The 19,031-nt window shown below is 50.8% G+C and overlaps 2 protein-coding genes across 2 annotated transcripts in view; one reads left to right on the top strand and one right to left on the bottom strand.

Annotated features, from left to right (window-relative positions):
- Positions 1-12,693, top strand: part of LOC122368278 (zinc finger protein 335-like) — a 30,318-nt gene extending 17,625 nt beyond the window's left edge. The window contains exons 2-5 of the mRNA XM_043342072.1: positions 1,478-1,575; positions 1,771-1,986; positions 2,205-4,739; positions 11,089-12,693. Of these exons, the coding sequence (XP_043198007.1) occupies positions 1,495-1,575; positions 1,771-1,986; positions 2,205-4,739; positions 11,089-11,175 (2,919 nt within the window). The 5' untranslated portion in view covers positions 1,478-1,494 and the 3' untranslated portion in view covers positions 11,176-12,693. The remainder of the gene's footprint in view (positions 1-1,477; positions 1,576-1,770; positions 1,987-2,204; positions 4,740-11,088) is intronic.
- Positions 12,162-18,067, bottom strand: LOC122368280 (extensin-like). The gene is made up of 3 exons (XM_043342076.1): positions 17,900-18,067; positions 13,039-13,708; positions 12,162-12,825 (listed from the first exon to the last, which is right to left on the bottom strand). The coding sequence occupies exons 1-2, from the start codon at positions 17,903-17,905 to the stop codon at positions 13,067-13,069; spliced, it is 648 nt and encodes a 215-aa protein (XP_043198011.1). The 5' UTR covers positions 17,906-18,067; the 3' UTR covers positions 12,162-12,825; positions 13,039-13,066.
- Positions 18,068-19,031: the final 964 nt, after the last annotated feature.

Here is a 19,031-nt window from a genome sequence, read left to right as displayed (position 1 = left end):
AGACTCGGTTGGAGCGTGCAGTTCAAACCAGAGTCTGACTCGCAGTCGCCAAAATCTTCAAGACTCCGAGTCCAGACTCGGAAATGTCAATGCTGTGATTCATTCCATGTTCCTAGTTCGTTCTTTATTACATTTTACAGCTGATTTTCATAAGTTTTGGAGTGCTGACACAATTTTTCGTTCAAAGCGTGAAACGAAATCTTCGGGACCTTTCTCAACTCTCGTCAAATGTCTGCGACAGGCTCAAGTACCGTACAAGTGTAGCAGGGCTCATGAGCTTGCTTTAAACAAAGGCTCCTAAGGAGCTCCACTGAGCCCTAAAGAAGCTTTCAGAGGGCCCAAACCGGCCTCTGAAAGTCCCACTGGTGTCCATGTCCTCTGAGGGCCCATACAGGGATCTTTGAGCCTTCGAACACTTCTGAGAACCTTAACTGGCCTCTGATAGTTCAGCCAAACTTTTGAGGCGACAGACTTTGCTAACCCCAAGCCGGCATCTGAGGGGTCACAGCTCACGTGTCCCTCTGAGGTCCGCAACACATGTTTATTATGTCCCTACGTAGGGTCCTTAGGGATTCGACACAGACCCCGAGGGTTCACACTGATATCCGAGGGCTCCAGGCTCACCCTGGTCATAGTCTCTTAGCGCCCGCCGCCCACACTGGCTTCTGAGGGTCCCACCTTGGGCTCGGAAAGCCCTAAAGCACCACGTACACGTAAATATTTGAGGTGACCCACGCCGATCTCCGGGATCCTAAGCATGCTTCTAAGAGTCAGCACTGACCCTGAGTGGCCTGAAATGGCCTGGAAGTCCCAAACCTATCTCTAAAGGATCCCTTGCCGCTATGCCGTGCGTAACTTTTGGTTCCGTTAACAGTTTTTGTTCGCGTTTGCAGCGCTTCCCTTCACACGAAAAACGAGAAACTTTGTGTTCACACTCGAGTGAACAAAACACTTCTTCTCACTGCAGCAAGGATGAATTACTTCCGATTCACACTTCCGACACTCACTCTCCACCGAATGCCCAATGCGTGAATGGAGGTTTTAGCAGGGTGATCCGATTAAATGGAGCGTTTTTCACCTTTTTCTGGGTAATGATCATGAGCGTCGAGCGTCTGCACAGGGGCCCTCTGCAGTGCGTTGGCAATCGCAGCCACTATATAGTATAATTCTACCAGTCGTTTTTGTCATGAAATTTCGAAATTTCGAATTTTTCTGTAAAAGATTACATGTCATAGCTAGAAGGAAACCTTTGTCACCATCTGATTCTTCGCACCATTGCGCGTCGAATGATATGTAAAACGAGTGAGTAAAGACTGGGGAAAGGCAAGTTTTAACACAAAAGTTGATTTTGCCCCCCCCCCCCCCTCAACCGAAAATCTCTGGCGACGCCTATGACTAGGAGGTTAAGTGTCATCATGATTATCTCTGCCCACAGCCATTACCTACTTGTTACCATACAATCCACTCTTGTCTGCAGGTAGCATTGTCCGAGTGATGGACGGAGGCACGGCGCCCAGCTGTGGCGCAAATCAGACACTGGAGCACCTGTCTTTGTCGACAATTCCTGTTACCCAGGTGAGGAGCTCTGTCCAACATGGGGCCGAATTCACATCATTGCTCCTCCCCTAGGCGCCTCTCCTCTTTTGCTTTTTCCGGGCGAACGATAATATCACTGTCGAGTCGACGTGACCCTAAACCCCTCGCCGGTTACTTGTTTGACTGAATTGCTGTCTGCCTGTCACTGACGTGTGCTCTGGCTTCTGTGTACAGCCGCCGTCTGCGACCCCTGTGCGATCGGACGGGCCCGGCCTGCGGGCCTCCCACCCAGTGTCCGTATGTGGGCCGCCGCCGGCGCCGGCCGCGGTGGCAGCGACGTCCCAGCAGCAGCAGCAGGTGATGGAGAACAGGGTGCTGGGAGAACTGCCGGCCGATCTGTTCTGCGGCGGACCCGACCCGTCCCGCATCCCCGGACTGGTCATCGAACAGGTGAGTGGTCTCTGTATCTGTCTTACAAATGGCCTGTTCTGTATTCAGGAACCATCGGTCACCATTAGCGTCATGAATGACTGTCCCAGGTGCAGATAGGTGCAGAGTGGCAACCGGGGTCCATGAGAAGGCGTGGTGCTATTCCTTAGCCGCTGTTGTCTGTATCATCGCTGACTTCTGGAGTTCAGTATCGCTGACCAATGTCCGTGTATCGCCAGGTATCTGTGTCGGTGGACTCGTCCAGCCGCGAGCCGCCGCCGCCGCCCAGTGAGGAGGTCATTGTGGTGGACGTCGACCTGGGCACGCCAGTCAGCGAGACGGGCGTCGGCCGACCCCTGCTCCAGTTCACCACTCCCGTCTCGGTGCCCTGCTCCACCGGCGCGGACGGCGGCGGCGGCCAGCCGGAGGCGCGCCCCGGCCGGCGCGGCCGCGAGCCGGCACTGCCGTCCATGGAGACGCTCCGGCCGAGCGGCGGGGTCACCCTCACCCCGGTCTCACTGCCGGCCGCCAGCCGCAGCGTCGTCACAGCCGCCTCCGTCGCTGCGCCCGTGGTCCCGGTCAGCAGTGAGCCAAACTACGACGTCATCATGTCTTCTTGTCTGCCCAGCGGGCCGCTGGTACAACTCAACAATGCCGACCTGGAGGTACTGCCGCTGCCCGCCTCGCACGCGCCGCTCGACGTCACCAGCTTCTGTACGGACTCGTCGGACGGTATCGGCTCGCCGCCGAAGCTCGAGCTGCTCGGTGCCGTGCCGCTCTCACTGCCGCAGGTGGAGACTCCCCTGTCGACGGCCGCTGTCGTCTCGTCGACGCCGTCAGTGGTGGTGAGCTCGGCCGGCCGGCTGCCTCCTCCGTACCCACAGCGCGCCAGGGCGGCAGCGGGCACCGCGCGACTCTCGGCGATCTGCCAACAGCTAGTCGAGCGAGTGGAGGCGCACAAGTGCTCGCTGTGCAGCTACGTGTCGCTCCAGAGGGAGGATGTCACCGCGCACTTGCTGGCCAGTCACCGGCCAGAACTTGAGCGGCGCCGGTCGGGCGAGCGGCGTCGCACCGCTCGCTCTCCGCCGTCGCGAGTGGTCAGTGCCACCAGCGTGGCGCACTGTCTCGTCGACGCACACGGCAGGGTTCGTGTGCAGCCGCGGCCGGCGCCACAGCTGGAGGTCCCGGTAGTGGCCAGTCGCGAGATCAGCCCGGACCCGCTGGATATCGGCCGTGTTAGTGGTGCTGTCAGTCCGACCGAGCCGCGGTTTGACACGGACTCGGGGATAACCGACTCGGACGACCTCGAGGTGACCTGGATGGGTGGTGGGATGGCGGCGACAGACGATGACCCGGAGCCCGCGGAACCGGAGCCCACAGAACCAGAGACGAACGGTGTGGATGGGGCAGTTACGGTGCCGGTGTCGACGGCGACAACGACGGCGTCGGCGGCTGAGGAGGAGGAAGAGGAGGAGGACGAGGACGACCCCGAGTCGGGTCCGCGTGAGAGCCGCCGCCTGCTGGGGATAGTGTCCTCCATGCAGCCGTCGGTGCTGCAGGGAGTGCTTGCCGGTAAGAAGAAGGGTCGTCCGCGGGACTCTCGCTCGCTGGGCATTAGCACACTGGCTGGTGGTAAGGGACGGCCGCCGCAGCGTCAGCTGGAGCGCGCGCTGGGGCTGCTGCTGTGCAAGGAGAAGGACTGTGGTGTGCGGCTGAGAGACAGTGAGAAACTGGACCAGCATCAGCGCTGCCATCTGTCGGATAGTCCGAACGAGTTCGGGTGCACCGAGTGTAACCACACGACGAAAAAGTGGCGTCCTATGTCGCTGCATCTGTGGCGTGAGCACCAGATCGAGTGTGACCTGTTCCACTGCGATCGGTGTAATTACAAGACGGCGCGATACTCTCAGCTCATCAATGTTCACATGCCGACGCATGGGCAGGTCCGAAATTATTCCTGCGTCACGTGCCACAAGGCGTTCAAGACGGCCAAGCAGCTGCAGAACCACCGAGCCAAGCACCGGCACAAGCAGGACCCGGCCTACATCGAGTCGTGTCGGTGCAACATCTGTAACTCAATACTCTCCGACCGACGTGCTCTGGCACTACACAAACAAATGGTGCACGAAAAGAAGCGGCAGTTTCAGTGCAAGGCGTGTGGCCACGTCTTCAGCTGTCGCTCCTCGCTGGTGATGCACGAACGGCAGCACTCGGGTCAGAAGCCATTCGTCTGCGAGCACTGTCCGTACTCCTCCACCGACCACAACACGATGCGCCGGCACAAGATGCGACACACGGGAGAGCGACCGTACAAGTGTCCGCACTGTGACTACTCTTGCATCCAATCTACCACATACAAGAAACATTTACGGGACAAACACCCGGGCGAGGCAGTCGATCTCATCTTCTCCTGTCATGTGTGTATGTTCAAGACGATCCAGCGCTCTGCGTACGTCCGTCACATGCAAGATCACCCGGACGCCGGCCCGCCTCCGGATAAGCCCCCCGGTCCTCAGCCGGCCAAACCGCCTGCCGCCGTCTCTCAGCAGTCGGCGCCGGCGCCGCTGACGCTGCTCCAGCCGCAGGGGGAGCTGCAGCAGCACGTGGTACGGGTGCAGGAGGCGCCGCCACCGGCCCAGCCGCCGCTGCCGGTCGTCTCGGCCGGCTCGCTGAAGATGGCGCCGGTGGCCGGCGGGCTGACCACCGCTACTGTGTACCAGCTGGTACCGCAGAGCGGCGGCCGGCCGCCCGTTATGACCACCGCTCAGGTGCAGGTGAGTCCGACGCCGCGCCGGGGCGGGGGGACAGGGCAAATGGGGTAGGGAGAGCAAAGCTGCATGAGGGGTGCTTGTGAATGAAATGACCTTAGTGACACGGAACCTTGATATTTGTCCAGTTGTAGTGTCGTGAGTGTCTTGATGGGAGTGCCTTTAAGGTCTCTGGTTATCGTCTGTCGACTGTAGGTCAACTCTGGTTTGACTGCACAGTGCACACTGATTAGTTTGTAATTTATTGGCCATTGGTGCCTGGTGCGTACGTCGCCCAGACGGCTATCATACTCAGCATGCGAAGGCAGTAACTATTAGTACGAGTATAGCCCGGTAGGTGACTCGTAAGTCGCGTGGAATTTGCCTGTTCTTGGGCGAATGTTCTCGCTAAATTGCATGGGCGCCGCCACCGGGGGGGACGGGGGGGACGCGTCCCCCCCACTCTCAGAATGGAAGGGGGACGTCCCCCCCAAACTCATTACGGAGCGAGCGAAGCGAGCGTAGTCTTTCGGGAAATTTCTGAATTCTGAGTGAGCGGCCGGCCGTGGTCACGCTTTTGCGAGACTTATATCTCAGGAACCACTTGACTGATTTACATGCGTTAATTTTTGTAGGGTAGCTTCAGTCCTTCTAACAAGTATTGAACTATTCTCGATGCATGTGGGTGACCCATTATGCACCTGCCACGTGAAAAACGAAGACGTGTCAGTTTTGTAACAATTATAATATCTCGGTAACATACTGGGCCGATTGCGCTGAAAGTTGGCATGTAGGTAGGCACCCACCAGGCAATGCATATCCTTGACCAATGACCATGTGCCACAGTTGGGGGTTGCTGCTGCACGTGCGCACATGCAGGGGTCGATTCCAGATCTCGAGAACGGCTGGACCGATGATGCTGAAAGTTGACACATGGTTAGGGAGTAGGGACCGGTTAGTAGGGTGCAGTGCACAAGTTGGTTGGAGGTACCCCCTCGCAATTTCGTACGTGCAAGGCCCACCCCTCGCTCGCTCCGTTGGTCGCCCCAAAAGGCGTTTTACTGGTTGTTTTCCTACTCGAAATTTGATTAGGCCCTTCGGTCCAATGAGACCATTTCAGAGCGGGAAGGATGAAAGAATCAGTGGGAGACATTGGTCTGGGCAGCCACGCCAGTGAGCCACTTGGGCTGAACCCGACCAATTGAACAGGCAGCCCAGCCCACTGGCACTCACTGCACCCGGCAAAGGACTATAGCTCCAGTGGAGCCATTCCCGCATGGGATAAAGTTGCCCGTCCAGCCCGGAGCAGGGGATCGCGGCGTGGAGGAGAAGGATTTGACTGTCCTGAGGATGGAAGAGATGGAACGGTGCCGAATCTGAGAGGGTCCAGGAGGTTTAGATACTCAGTATATGGGGTATGGGCCTACATGCATTGGTCTGACCCCTGCCGGCTGCCACCTCGGCCAACAAAATCTCCAGCTCTTATCCGACCCGTCATCGCGGAACTGCCGATTTTTGATATCGTGATCAACGTGTGTCGCATAACACGACTGGCAGAAAACGGGCATAATACATTTCGTCTAACTAGCCAAGAGCATGACTTTAAACCAATCCGACCTCGGAGTCAAAATCCGAACAATTTTGAAGACTTCAACTCCGACTCTGGCCAAAACTGTCACTCCGACTAATTCCGGCTCCGACCCCACAGTTTTGCAGTCACACTACACTAAATTTTCAGCTTCTAAGAAATAAGCTATACCTACCGTTGACAGGACCACAAAACTTTGAGGCGACTTGACTACTTGACTTGGTGACCTGACCTAAAGTTTTCTGGTATCAAACTTGTTAAACGGGCTGCAAAATTCGTATTTTGGAGCAGTTTTGCCTGATGTTTTTTTTTTTGCCAATTTTCGTGGCGCTTCGCGCCGATTCATGCACAAGCCAGAAAGAGAGATTGTAACTATACAACGCCTCCTCCCCCACGCGGGTATGCATTACCTATGCAATATGCATTACCGATCAGATTAGTGGCATACATCAGCAATTATACCCTGATAGAACACTAGAGGCTTTGCCGTGTCAAAATTGAATCGGACATCAGATGTGTATATAGGTAGGTGCTCGGTGGGAATTCGGTCTCGGGTCTATTAAAGGAAATACCTAAACTACTTGCCTCAAACCAGTTGTTTTGCCACAGGTTTATGAGTTTTTATGCTTAAAATGGTCAGAAAATAACATAATGAATATTTGCAAAAGGATTTTATTTTTACTCTTACATAAGAAGTTAAGAACCAATTACCGTCTTTCGTAGAGGCCTGATATTGCAGCGGAAGTTGATTACGCGTTGGCCAATCATATTACGTAGTTCAAACCAGCTGAATGCTGATTGGCTGGCATTTTCCCGCAAGGGAATGGATTCCTCGGCAAGGGTCTTCAAAACCTCAAACCTAAAATCGATACCGATATCTTTGGCTAGGGTGATCGTTGGGCCATAAAAGCTCCTGATTTGTTCTTGTCTCAGCTCAGGCTACAAAACTGTTACTTCAGTTCAAAACCCAATGTTAAAAGTGGCATATTTGCTTTAAACTTTGAATGCATCGGGTCGAAAAAGCCACGGTAAGAATGCCTACTTTTGGGTTTTCAGTCGGTCAGTCCGTCCCCCCCAGTCAAAAATCCGTGGCGGCGCCCCTGCTAAATTGGCCCGCCCCTCAATGAGTTTGATGTTCTTGTTTTACTAGGAGTATCTTGGATGTATGCGTAGTGCGTACTTTCTAGCAATTTTGAGTGCAACAAATATTTTAACGCTAAGTCACTTCGTTTGGCATAAGCTGTTTATTATTGATCGAAGCCTTGCGACCAGCACCAATTCAAGGTTCCCGCAGCTCTGCGTAAGTGGACTGTGCACCGTTCCATGCTTCTATCCTCAGGATGCGGAAATCCTTCTCCACACCGCAACCCCCCTCCGGGCTGGACGATGGGCTCAGCCCCGGTGACTCACTAGGGTGCCTGCCCAGACCAATGTCTCCCCCTAATTCCTATCATCCTTCCGGCTCTGAAATGGTCTAATTGGACCGAAAGGGCGTAACCCCCAAAAAAGTGCACTGTACACAATGTAATTTATTTGTATTTAACTTTAATCTAAATCTAAAGCAATCGAACAACTGAGTGTCAACTGCTTTTAGCGTTGCTACCTCCGGCAGCTTACCTCGTTTAAATTTGAATGACATTGGACATCCGTGATTCTGGTGTGCTGTCCAATAAAATGTTTGTTATATATGATCCAAAATATTCAAAGGTGCCGCACCAATCTCCCGTCCCTCCTCTTTGTCCTCGAAATTGGTTCTATGCAGCATCACGGCGCTAAAATTTATATCGCAAAATGTTTCACCTGCCCTATTTTCTTCACAATTTTTAGCACCAGAGCGTTCAACAGGCTTCAGCAAGTCTGCATCACTCAAACATACTCATTCACCATGCAAAATGCAAATCAAAATAGATATAAACCCGCGTAGTGCCAACTTTCACCACCTTTTGCAACAGCCAGGAGGACCACTGGCCCCCTCAGTGTTGGAAAGGTTTCGGACATAATGTAGGTATTGCTGTATATGCATGAGCTCCTTGCCGGCTTTAGCTGCAGGTGACTGGCACTGCTGAGTGCTGGTGAGCCTGGCCCAGTGATTCTCGCCTCAGTAGCCGCTTGACGGGCCTCTGACAGACTAAGCAACCTGTAATGTTTAAAGCTGGAGAATGCCCTACTGTTACAACTCTTCTGGAGGTCTTCGTCTTTTAATTTGATCATGCTGTCCTGATAATCGGTGCAAAACACAATGACTCTCATGAGTCCATTATAAGTTCGGATATGTTCCTTTGCCTGCATTGTCTGAGACTGTGTTCCTTACACAAAAAGTCACCGTCGTGATTTCATGGCCCAGAAACGTATATTGTAAAACCCATTCGCCATTCCAGCCTAACGTATATTTTAAAACCCATTCACCATTCCAGCCTCATATGAAACTCTCAGGAAATAGAAAACCATCACGCGCACGTGTCTTGTCCAGCTATTGGTATTCTTCGCTGCAGACCGGTACTCTTGGCACGGTGCCAGCAGGGAAGTTGGCCACACTGCGACATGTGACCTGCCGGGACGTCAATCCGCTCTCAGTGGGTTACTGGCCTCTGGCCATTAGCCGGGAATGTGATTCTGGCCGGTGGCTGTGAATGAAAATACAGTAAAGCGTGTATTTATAATATATTATGTAATTTTTATTACGTAATCAGTAGATTAATTATAGATCTACCGAATTTATTATGTAATCATAATTTATAATTTACAGGGGTACATAATAAAGTGTATATTAATAGTAAGTTTGTATAGAAAGTTTGCTACTTACAGGGTGCGCAAAAAGTTCTAGCGCATTCATGCATTTCGACAAACAAATGCAACCAGGCATATATATTCAACACAAACACCAAAAACTGATTCGCCATGTCAAGCCATATACTTTCACTCCCCTCTCACTCGATATAACCCCCCTTCGGCGGCGATGGCCATCTCCACACAGGGACGGAAAGACTTACATGGTGTTGATGTTAGCGGTGTCCATTTCCTCGCACGTCTTCACGATGTGTGCCTTCAGGGCGTCTAGATTGGGATGGAATACTCCCGGGACCTCCTCCTGCAATGCGCTCGAGATACGTTAGTCGATGGAGTTCAGGTCGGATGACGGGGGGGAGGGACACCTTTTTCCTTACGCCAGGAATGGGCTTTTCCCCCGAGCTCCTCCGTTAGCTTGTGCTGGATGGAAATTGCGTTGTTTTCGGGTGCTTTGTCCTGCTGGAAAACGAAATTGACTTCGGAATACGTTCTCAAGATCCGTGGAATGACGTCACTGCCGAGCAGACGTTCATAGCCGTCTTATTCATCTTCTCATCGGCGTCAATGGAGATCCTTAAGCACTTCTTGCCGTCCGAGCCGTGCGTTGTCTTGCGATGGCCTAAGACATGGCAATCACATTCTCAGGAGTTTTGACTGAACGTGACTGGCCTGACCCAAGGCCTGACCTGGGGACATCTTCCAGGGTCTCTCTTGTTCGTATTTGGGCTTTGACACGCTTAATTGTTCACATGGGGGCTTAATTGTTCGCATTTCACTGAAATCTGCTTAACGGTCATGCCCTATTGGGCCTCCGCTCGCAGGTGCCTAGCGACAAGGTGACCTTTAGCCTGCATTTTGGTGACTGCCCGTAAATGATCGGTCTTGTTTGACCTCCGGCTTCGTAGAAAGGTCACCTAAGGTCACGCGTGTGGGTAGGTATAGTATTTGTTGCCCGGAAACCAACTATAGCACGAGTAGGAGCGCTTAATCTGCGCATGACTGGGGTATTTGCATTTGCCTTTGTCGCTGTTGATGGGCAAAGAATTATAACTGAGGAACAAGAAGTGTCATGCACCTGCTGGCCAGCATATTACGTCACTTAAGAGGTGGCGCTAAAAGCCTTGGCTACTCGTCACTTGGAAAAATCGCGGTCCGGTATCCCCGGCTATATAGACTGTACCGCATACCTTCGTGTCGTGCGGCGCAGTCTACCACTCCTTCCATGCGCCTCACGCCATGACGGCTTCAGAACGAGTCAGCCACCCTCCGTGAACCAACCCGCACACTTTTTCTATAACATTAAGTTTTATCTGGAATTAGGCATTCGATGCAGATGCACCTTGCTTTTTTGCCTTTTTAGAAATATCAGCGCCATGACGTGTTCCGTTTGTTTTTCAGCGCTGCCCAAAAACACATTAAAGTTTGTTTACATGCAAACTGCAAACAATATGGAACGAAGAAATATATTTTCTGGAGGTGGTTTAGTTACATACTAAATCTTTGGTAAATGCAGAAAAGTGTTCTAAGACGCTGCGAGGGGCATTCTCTTCGAAGAGGTTCTCGCATTAAAAAAAAAAAATGGATTCCGCTTCATATTTCCTGATTTAATGTTGAAAACAAACGTTCCAAATAAAACTTACTGAGTTTTTTTGCGATGAAAATTGCGGAATTCCGTCCATTTCGAGCGCTGCGTGAGAGCTAAATGCTCCAAACGGTCAAATGTCCCCTTGTACTCGTTAGTTTACCGTATGGTGCTCGTAGCGTACATATATTCTATTGAAATTATAATCCTAATTGGCATGCCTCTGGAACACTCAGTCTTGTTGCGGCTTAAAGGCGACATTTTCGTCGTTACGGATAACTTTGTTACGCTTAGGATGACCAATCAACACTTCACCATCATTGTCCTATAAGTATAATTGTGTTTGTCTTATATCCCAGTACGTCACCATCAATGGGTTCGGACGGCCATGTGACCCGCGTTCCCTCCTCTCTGAACAGGTGGTGGCGCCTATAGCGTCGGTCGGCCGGCCAGCGAGGGCCACGCGCGGCTCCCGTTCCGCTGGTGCCAGGAGGGCCGCGCAGTGAGCAGATACCGCCATCCGCTGGGTGATCGGGGTGTCCTCAGATGTGAGTCAGTGAGGGGTCCGCTGGCCGGCTGACGGCAGCAGTTATCTCGGTTTTTGACAGTGTCGTGATGAGGTGGCATAGATCAAACTGTGTATTGTATATTACTTTTTTATTATTTTCTGGTTCCAGTGTCAGTTTTGTGTCGGGGTGGGTTGTTAGTGACACTGTGGCTGTGTTATATATGTGTCAGGTGAACTGCCGTACTGTTCTGGCAGTGGCCTAGTGAAACTCTGGCTAACTGTGCGTTCTATGACGGTGTCACAGCTGTTTTGGAGTTGTTTATGTTTTTGAAGTTGTCTTTTTAAACCGTAGTCTCGAGGACCGCGAATTTCATTTCCTGCTCAAACTTTCATAAGTAAGATTGTAAAAATCCTTTTTCCTAGGGAGACATTGTATTTGTCAAAAGGCTTGCTTTACAGCTGAGGAGCTTTTTCTCGGTGTATCTTATTCCTAAGACACTTCTCCTCAGTAATTACTCAGTTTGCCACTCATCGTAGTTACGAAAGAACTTGGTATAATTTTCCCCTATAATTATTTGTTAGTTTTATGCCATTATTACATACCAGCATCAGATCGTGTGCCTTTGTTGTGCTTAAGCTGGTCTCTGTTTTCTTTGTTCTACCGATACCAAGACATCTCACGTGTTTATTTAGGTATTTCGGTCCATGCAATGAGACGATATCAAATATTTACGATGTGCAGCTTGGTGTTTCGGGAAGATAGTCGTTTCCTTTTGTAAACATGTGACTGCCGTATCATTGTGGCTCATTTGTAGATAGTCTCATCTCGCGTCATTTTCATTGGGAAGGGTGTGCCATGTTCTATATACCAATATTATTATTATATTATATTATTATACCAATATGTAGCCAGTCGTGTCGTCAACCCACCAAGTATGTTTTTTTGTGATATTGGTGGCTGCTTTTCCAATTGAGAATATTCCGTTTTGTTCACACACATATATTATCCACACCGGTTACACGCTCGTCACATAATGATATCACACGATGAGTATTGTGAAATGTGCGAACTTTGCGCAGTCTAGGACTCGCGTATTGCCGGCATGTTCTGATAAATCACTTATAGCTAGTTTAACAATGACACTTGAAGCCACTTGCAAAGAACATAACAACCAGCTTCCCGTCGGCCCGGCGCCGGACCTCCAATGTGCGGATGAGTTGGAGCGTTTCACAGCGGCGCTCGACTGATTTCCTATCCAATGTTGATGCTCACTGTTTTGATTTATGAGTTTGGCCACACGGGCCGGCCTGAAGGTGTCATGTGAGGTGCGTTTGTGGCGGGTGGCACCGGGCCGGGGAAGACACTCAGGTAGAGAAGAGGGCCCAGCCGCTGAGCAAGACAGCGGACTGGGTGGCATGGCGGCTGCGCTGCGTGCGGATTTCGTGGGACTGCCTGGCGGTCCCTGAGTACAAGTTTTTGTAATAAATGTGACTGGCCGACGCCAGCTCCCTGTGATTTGATGGCTGTTTCGAGACGAAATGTCAGAGCGGTGCGGACGCCGATCGGCAGCGCAGGGACCGGTCGCCCGGCAGTTTGAGCAGATGATGAGTCGATCCGATGCGGCTGCGAACGCAGCGCTCTCAAGATCTACCGAGAAAGAGAGGAAAAACACTGTTAGTATGGTTCACAGGATACACAAGGAAAATCAACATAAAGCAACCCAAAGATCAAACATCATCCCAACAATCAGTCAAACCGTGCGCTACACCATTATTGATCTGCCACAGCTCAGTGATCAGTCTGGACACCACACTCCGCTCCCTCCCACCCCTCCTCTCCCCATACCCCACCGACACGCACCTCGTCATCTCACGCGTCGTCGCGTCGATCAGTAGCTGGAGTACGAGTCGCCGGACGACGGCGCGCCGTACTCGTTGGAGGGCTTGGGCGCGCCGTAGCCGGCGGCCGGCTTGTGGCCGTGATCGTGGCCGCCGTCGCCGTACCCCTTCTCCTTGGTGTGGAGCACAGGCACCTCGTAGTGGACCTTGACCGGCACGGGCACCGGCCGGGCCACAGGGTACGGCTTGGCGACCGGCACCGGCCTGGGCACGCGCACCGGCACCTTCACCAGCGTGGGCGACGGGATCGGGATGGCCACGTGCTTGGGGAAGAACTTGAGCGACGGGATCCAGATGGGAAGCTTGCGAATCACCGGCCGGATCTGGGGGCCCTTGAAGCTGAACAGCGAGTTGAGCAGCGACTGCTTGATGCCGACAGGACGCGGACGGTAGTGGGGCTTGGGCTCCTCGTAGTGCGGCTCAGGGGGTCCGTAGTGCGGCTCTGGGGGACCGTAGCTCGGCTCCGGGGGTCCATAGCTCGGCTCCGGGGGTCCGTAGCTCGGTTCCGGCGGTCCATAGCTCGGCTCCGGTGCGCCGTAGCTCGGCTCCGGTGCGCCGTAGTCGGACTGCGGCGGCGCGTAGCCCCCGGTGTCAGCCGACGCCAGCGCTACCACGGCCAAGAACAGGAAGACCTGCGGCAGACGGGACCTCGGTCAGAGAGGGCGCACACAAACGTGACCAGGCTCGGACGGGACACACAGTGGGCGGCTGATGCATTTGGCGCCGGCCAAACACCCTCCCCTCGACAACAACAACGCTACATTAGCCGTCGGCGTGGCTGGTTAGTATGGGCTGCGGCACTTCGGGATGAGCAGCGACCCTGACCCGGTGTGGTGACATCAGGAGGCTGAGAGGGCGGTCGGCTTTCATCTCAACACTCTTGATGCTTCGGTGGCGGCAGGGCATATCATTCCAAGTCGGAAGGATATCTGACGGTCTGACTATCGGTATGGCTACTGCCTATTCCCCTCCACGCTGCAGTATGCTAATGCATCTCCGAAACGGCTCACTGAAGAAAGGGTCGGGCTTATCCTGGGCGGACGGCTGCAGCCGTGCTTGCGTCACCGCGCCTTGCGTTGGCAGGGTCACCCATGCCCTATGACGTTACAGCGTCGACGCGACGCTGGGGACATTTACATCATTACTTTCGCTCGACACTGTTCCGGGTAAAGGGGTCGAACATACGCCGGCTTGGCATTGTATGCATACGGGGACATCTGCGCGGAGGCACCCCGCCAGAGAAAGCCGAATGCATTTGCACGATTTCTAGCAGATACATGCATTGATAGCATGAACTGAAGTCTGTACTGGGGGACCGCATTGAGCACAAACTTTCGCTAGATGGATTTAAATATCGTATGAGTTGCAGTGGACCTCGCTTTACACTAGGTTAGTGGTACACCGGGTGTGCGCTGAGAGTCCGCATTCCACCTCGGGTGCTCACAGATAATATCCTACTTTTGGAATTTGCATTTGACTCAGCATAATTTGAATAACTCCTAAGTCTCAGGAGAAAGCCTCTTTTTATGTTATATTTTTCTCTCATCCGGAGGGAGTTGCAGTCAACAGGTTTTGTTTAGTTATTTTAAACGGTCCCATGTTAACATTTTTGTATCGACCCTTTACTCAGTTTCATCGGGACTGAAAAAATTAACTGGTTGTTTTAACTAGGGTTTAAGTCGCTCCGGCGCTCAATATATCTCCTTACGGAGATGGTTTTCGTTTGGTGGGAGCACTCGTAACCAAGATTACTTTACTCTCGTAACCAGTTAGTCATTGAGTGTGACGTCCTTGATGGATACGCTCATCTTTGACGTCCACATTTTTATCGTTGCCTGGGATTACCCGATCGGACAGGTTGAGTCCGGACCTGCGCGACCAACTCTGTTTAGCGCGGTCCCTGGCTCTACCAAGTCGCCCACCAGCTATTCGGAAAGAACAATGTCGTAAGCCATGGTGTCTGTTTCACAAAACGCTCATTGACATTTCGATGTTAGATGACATCGCACTACAGTTTTATTCTAGCAAGGTTTTAGCTTTTTAAAAAAAAAAAATGTCCGGATGGATGAACGGGTGGCTATTGGGCTGGGTGTTTCGCTAAGCAGTGCTTGTTGCGAATGACACCACGAATCCACCTCATAGCCTTGCCCTCGCCCGGTTCACCGATGATAATTTGGATCGAAAGTTTAACATACCGCAGATAGACGGCGGCACGAAATTTGAAGCTATCCGGAATAACAGGAGAATTTAAGTACATTTGAAAGTTTAAACAAAATTGCAACTCTTGGTAACTCTAACTCTTGTACTCATTGGCATGTTGATGGTAATATTTTTATAGCGAGGTTTTATTGTACTTTGAAATCGTCACAGATTATCCTCTAATTGATTTGAGGCCCTATTTACTTTTTACTTGAATATATCTCTAGGGATATTCTTATTTTAAGATACATTGAGAGGGCAAAAAAGTCGAACCATTTATTTAGAGTTCGATGCCAGACTACCTTTTGGCGCTGGAAATTAGGCAAAAATAACTTTTATGTCATTTGCATACGCATTTAACTGCAGCCAACTGAGTGTACGCCTTTAGCTTTTAACCTGTACCTTTTGGCTTTTCAAGCCCTTTAGACTTGTGCATTAAGTGCAAACTCTATTTGCTCACCAGATGGAGCAATGACGAATAAGACATTTCAGTTTAGTTGCTCTAGATTATTTCATCTCCTAGGCACTGATACATTACATGCTTAATTCGCCCTAGCTGGACGTTACGCCGATCAGTAAAGCTTTGCAATTTTGTTGAATTTTACGCATACCTAGGTACATCTGTAGCTCAATTTCGAAATTAACCTGATCAAGACAAATGGTTTTTAGGCACTAGTTTTTTAATTCAGATCAATCCAATTGGATTAATGTTACTTTAGACCCCTTAACCCTAATAGTGGCAGGCTCCTGGCTACCCCTATTAGTGGCAGGGGGGCTGTTTACGACCCCCCTTGATATCTCGAGTTCTAACGGGCCGATTTTCAAAATTCAAACGGCATTCGATTTCGCTCAACGTGATCTACATTTCTAAAAAATAAAAATGAAATAAATGTCAATAGGGGGGTAGAGGGGGGGTAAAAACGGGCAAATTGCAGATACATTTTAGACTGTTTATCACGGCCAGGTTTCTGAACCAATCTTAACGCATATTTTGCCGATCGATAGAGAATGAACCAGGAATTCACATGGATCCTAAAAATACGCATTTTCAAAAATCATAGGCGGATACAGATAATTGAGATTGGGGGTACACAAAAAGTATAGTAAATAAGGTTTTTGTTGGTACTGTTTCTAAAAAGGGTGGTAATGGTCTTGCTATGTTACAATTTTCTTATGAGAGAACGACTACAATTGTATTGGTCATGCATAGGCGGTGTCAGGGCACCTATGTTGGGAGGTAAAACATAACCTCCCTTTTTGGACGCCTGGATCCGCCTATTATAGCAAAAACGTGTCAAAAGAGGATGCACAATAACTTTGTATATGTTATCACATGATACCTTTCATTTACTGTTCGTAAAACTGGTGCATACAGTTATAATAGGTACATCAGCATCGTGATCTTCGCCCAAATGACTCGCTTCACGAATAGGACCCCCCAATTCCCAGTGCTCTGGAGCCGCCCCTGGTAAAGTTATGAACTTGAAATTTTCAGGGAATGTGCCCAATTTAGTTTTAGGAAAAGTCAGTAAATTTCAGCATCGTAGCTTCAGCGGTTTCGGAGATATTCCCGAAAAACCTGAGGGTGGATGAAAACACCCCCCCCCCCTGCCACTAATAGGGTTAAACCCAAATCATCATTATCAACGACGTCTTGTCAAATCAAAAGGAACGTTTTGTCTGACATTGTCGCACATCTATCTTTCAGAGAAGTAAGTGATTTTCATTGAAACTGATAGCTCGCGATACTTTTGGTTTGCGATGCGTTATTTCTTTGCTAGAGCACTTCGAGAGCTCTGTACCGGGCTGTATCATTGAACGATAATAAGTTTGCATGAACAATATGAACTATGAGGTTGAATCGTCCTGTTTTGTGAAATCCTTATATGGCATTTTACCTGATTTTACCATAGAAAGGTTCGAAAATACACAGATATAAAAAGAAGAAATCAGTAAATAAATGTGCAAAGATGAGTAGGTAAATACCAAGACTTCATGGGAAGTTGTGGGAAGTTGGATGGTAAATTTATAGAAATATACCAGAAGAGGCCAAAGAGATTGATCAAGAGATACAGGCATGATCCGTCACGTTATAAAGTAACCCGATTATCTTAGATATTCGAGGTACTTGATATCTTTAATATGTTCTATATTTTGACTTAATTCAACATTTGGATTTGATTCACAACATTTGTCGTTTTAAAGTTCTTAGAACTTAAGACCACTTTGGCTGAACATGGCTGAACATTATCAAAAATATGTGCTGATATGTAACATCACAATAGCTAGGCTGAGCAGCTGTGCTACTCAGTAAAACATTTTTGTTTTGCAAAATTAGCAAAAAGAGGTGAAAATCTTCGCCAAATTTATCAATGCACTGGCTCAAAATAGTGCAAAGTGCACCAAAAATGTACAAATTTGGAAGTTTCCTCAAAAGTTCAAAATGAATGTCAAAATGACACAAGATGTAAAAAGCGATTCCTCTATCCACTGGCAGCGGTGCGCGGCCGCCGGGTCAGGGCGGGTCACTGCTCGGTCCGGGCCGCACCGTCCACACATCAGCCGCGCTCCACACACTGTTCCCCACCGCGGGCCGGACACCGCCGGAGCTCACTGGCACGCACCTTCATCGTTGCACGCCGGATGGATGCACACTGGTACCGTCTGCACGTGGAACGTCCGATATATAGGCGACATTACCATAGGGGGCACTTTCACTGGCGGCCGCGTGCACAGGACGGCCGCGGGGTGCGCTGCGGTGCAGGACAGGGCGGCCGGTGCGGGCCCCTCTGCCGGCGCCGCCCCTCGCCCGCCGCCCGGCCGTCTCTCTTCGAATCACATCCGGTAACGCGTCCTCCGACCACGTGCCTCTCCGTGGCTGGGCGCTGATTACGGGGAGACGTGGGACGCTGGCTGATCAGAACTAAGGCACCCCACTGTTGGTTTATGGTTGTAAATGGTGTGGTGAAGGGATCACTGACAGAGCGAAAAATGCTCGGTCACGATGCTGCCAGGTGGCGACTCTTTGATGATTTATGGTCTGTGACAGATTGATAAAACACGTGCGACTACCGTGCATTTATCTCAAATGTCGCGGAAATCGATCAACCTGTTTAGACGACGCTTTATGATCCGATATTGCCTTCACACAGCAACAATCGTGTTTGTCCCTTTGCACAGTTTGAGTCGTTTTTCACAGTGGAACTTGCCTCAAACGGTAGCGCCACTGCTCACTTCCACGCCTAGCTAAGTGGCCGTGAATCTCTCTATCATCATATTTTTCTTCAATGAACGTAGTAAGAACCACGACTTCCCACCGCCAACAGGTTTTGGAGTACGGGTTAGTGGCCAAGCCGGTCCCTTCTGGCTTAACCAGTTGGCATTGAAATCCAACCATGTGAAGAAGTCAATCCATGGATCTATTGAGATTCATGCATAGGCGGCGGAACGGGGGGGGGGGGCACCGGGGCACCGTGCCCGGTGCCCCCTTGATTTTGCCATTTTTACATTAGCCCTATGGGCGACGGGCGTTGCATGGAAAGAATGGGACCAAAAGTCGGCAGTGCCCCCCCCCCCATCCCCTTAATTGAAGGTACTCCGCCGCTACACATTCATCCGCCGCTACACATTCATGCTATCTATGGTTGGGTATTTGCCATTTCTCTAAATTGTGGACAGCCGGCAGAGCTTCCTGGTATCCCATCGATCGGAGCATGGGTGTATTTTGTGCGACGGCTAAATGTGGTCTGATGTTTT

This window comes from Amphibalanus amphitrite, unplaced genomic scaffold (genome assembly GCF_019059575.1).
Source record: "Amphibalanus amphitrite isolate SeventyFive unplaced genomic scaffold, NRLGWU_Aamphi_draft 000936F_arrow, whole genome shotgun sequence".
In the NCBI taxonomy this organism is placed as follows: domain Eukaryota; kingdom Metazoa; phylum Arthropoda; class Thecostraca; order Balanomorpha; family Balanidae; genus Amphibalanus; species Amphibalanus amphitrite.
The sequence above is the reverse complement of the archived record's forward strand: the minus strand, read 5'-3'. Positions and strand labels throughout refer to the sequence as shown.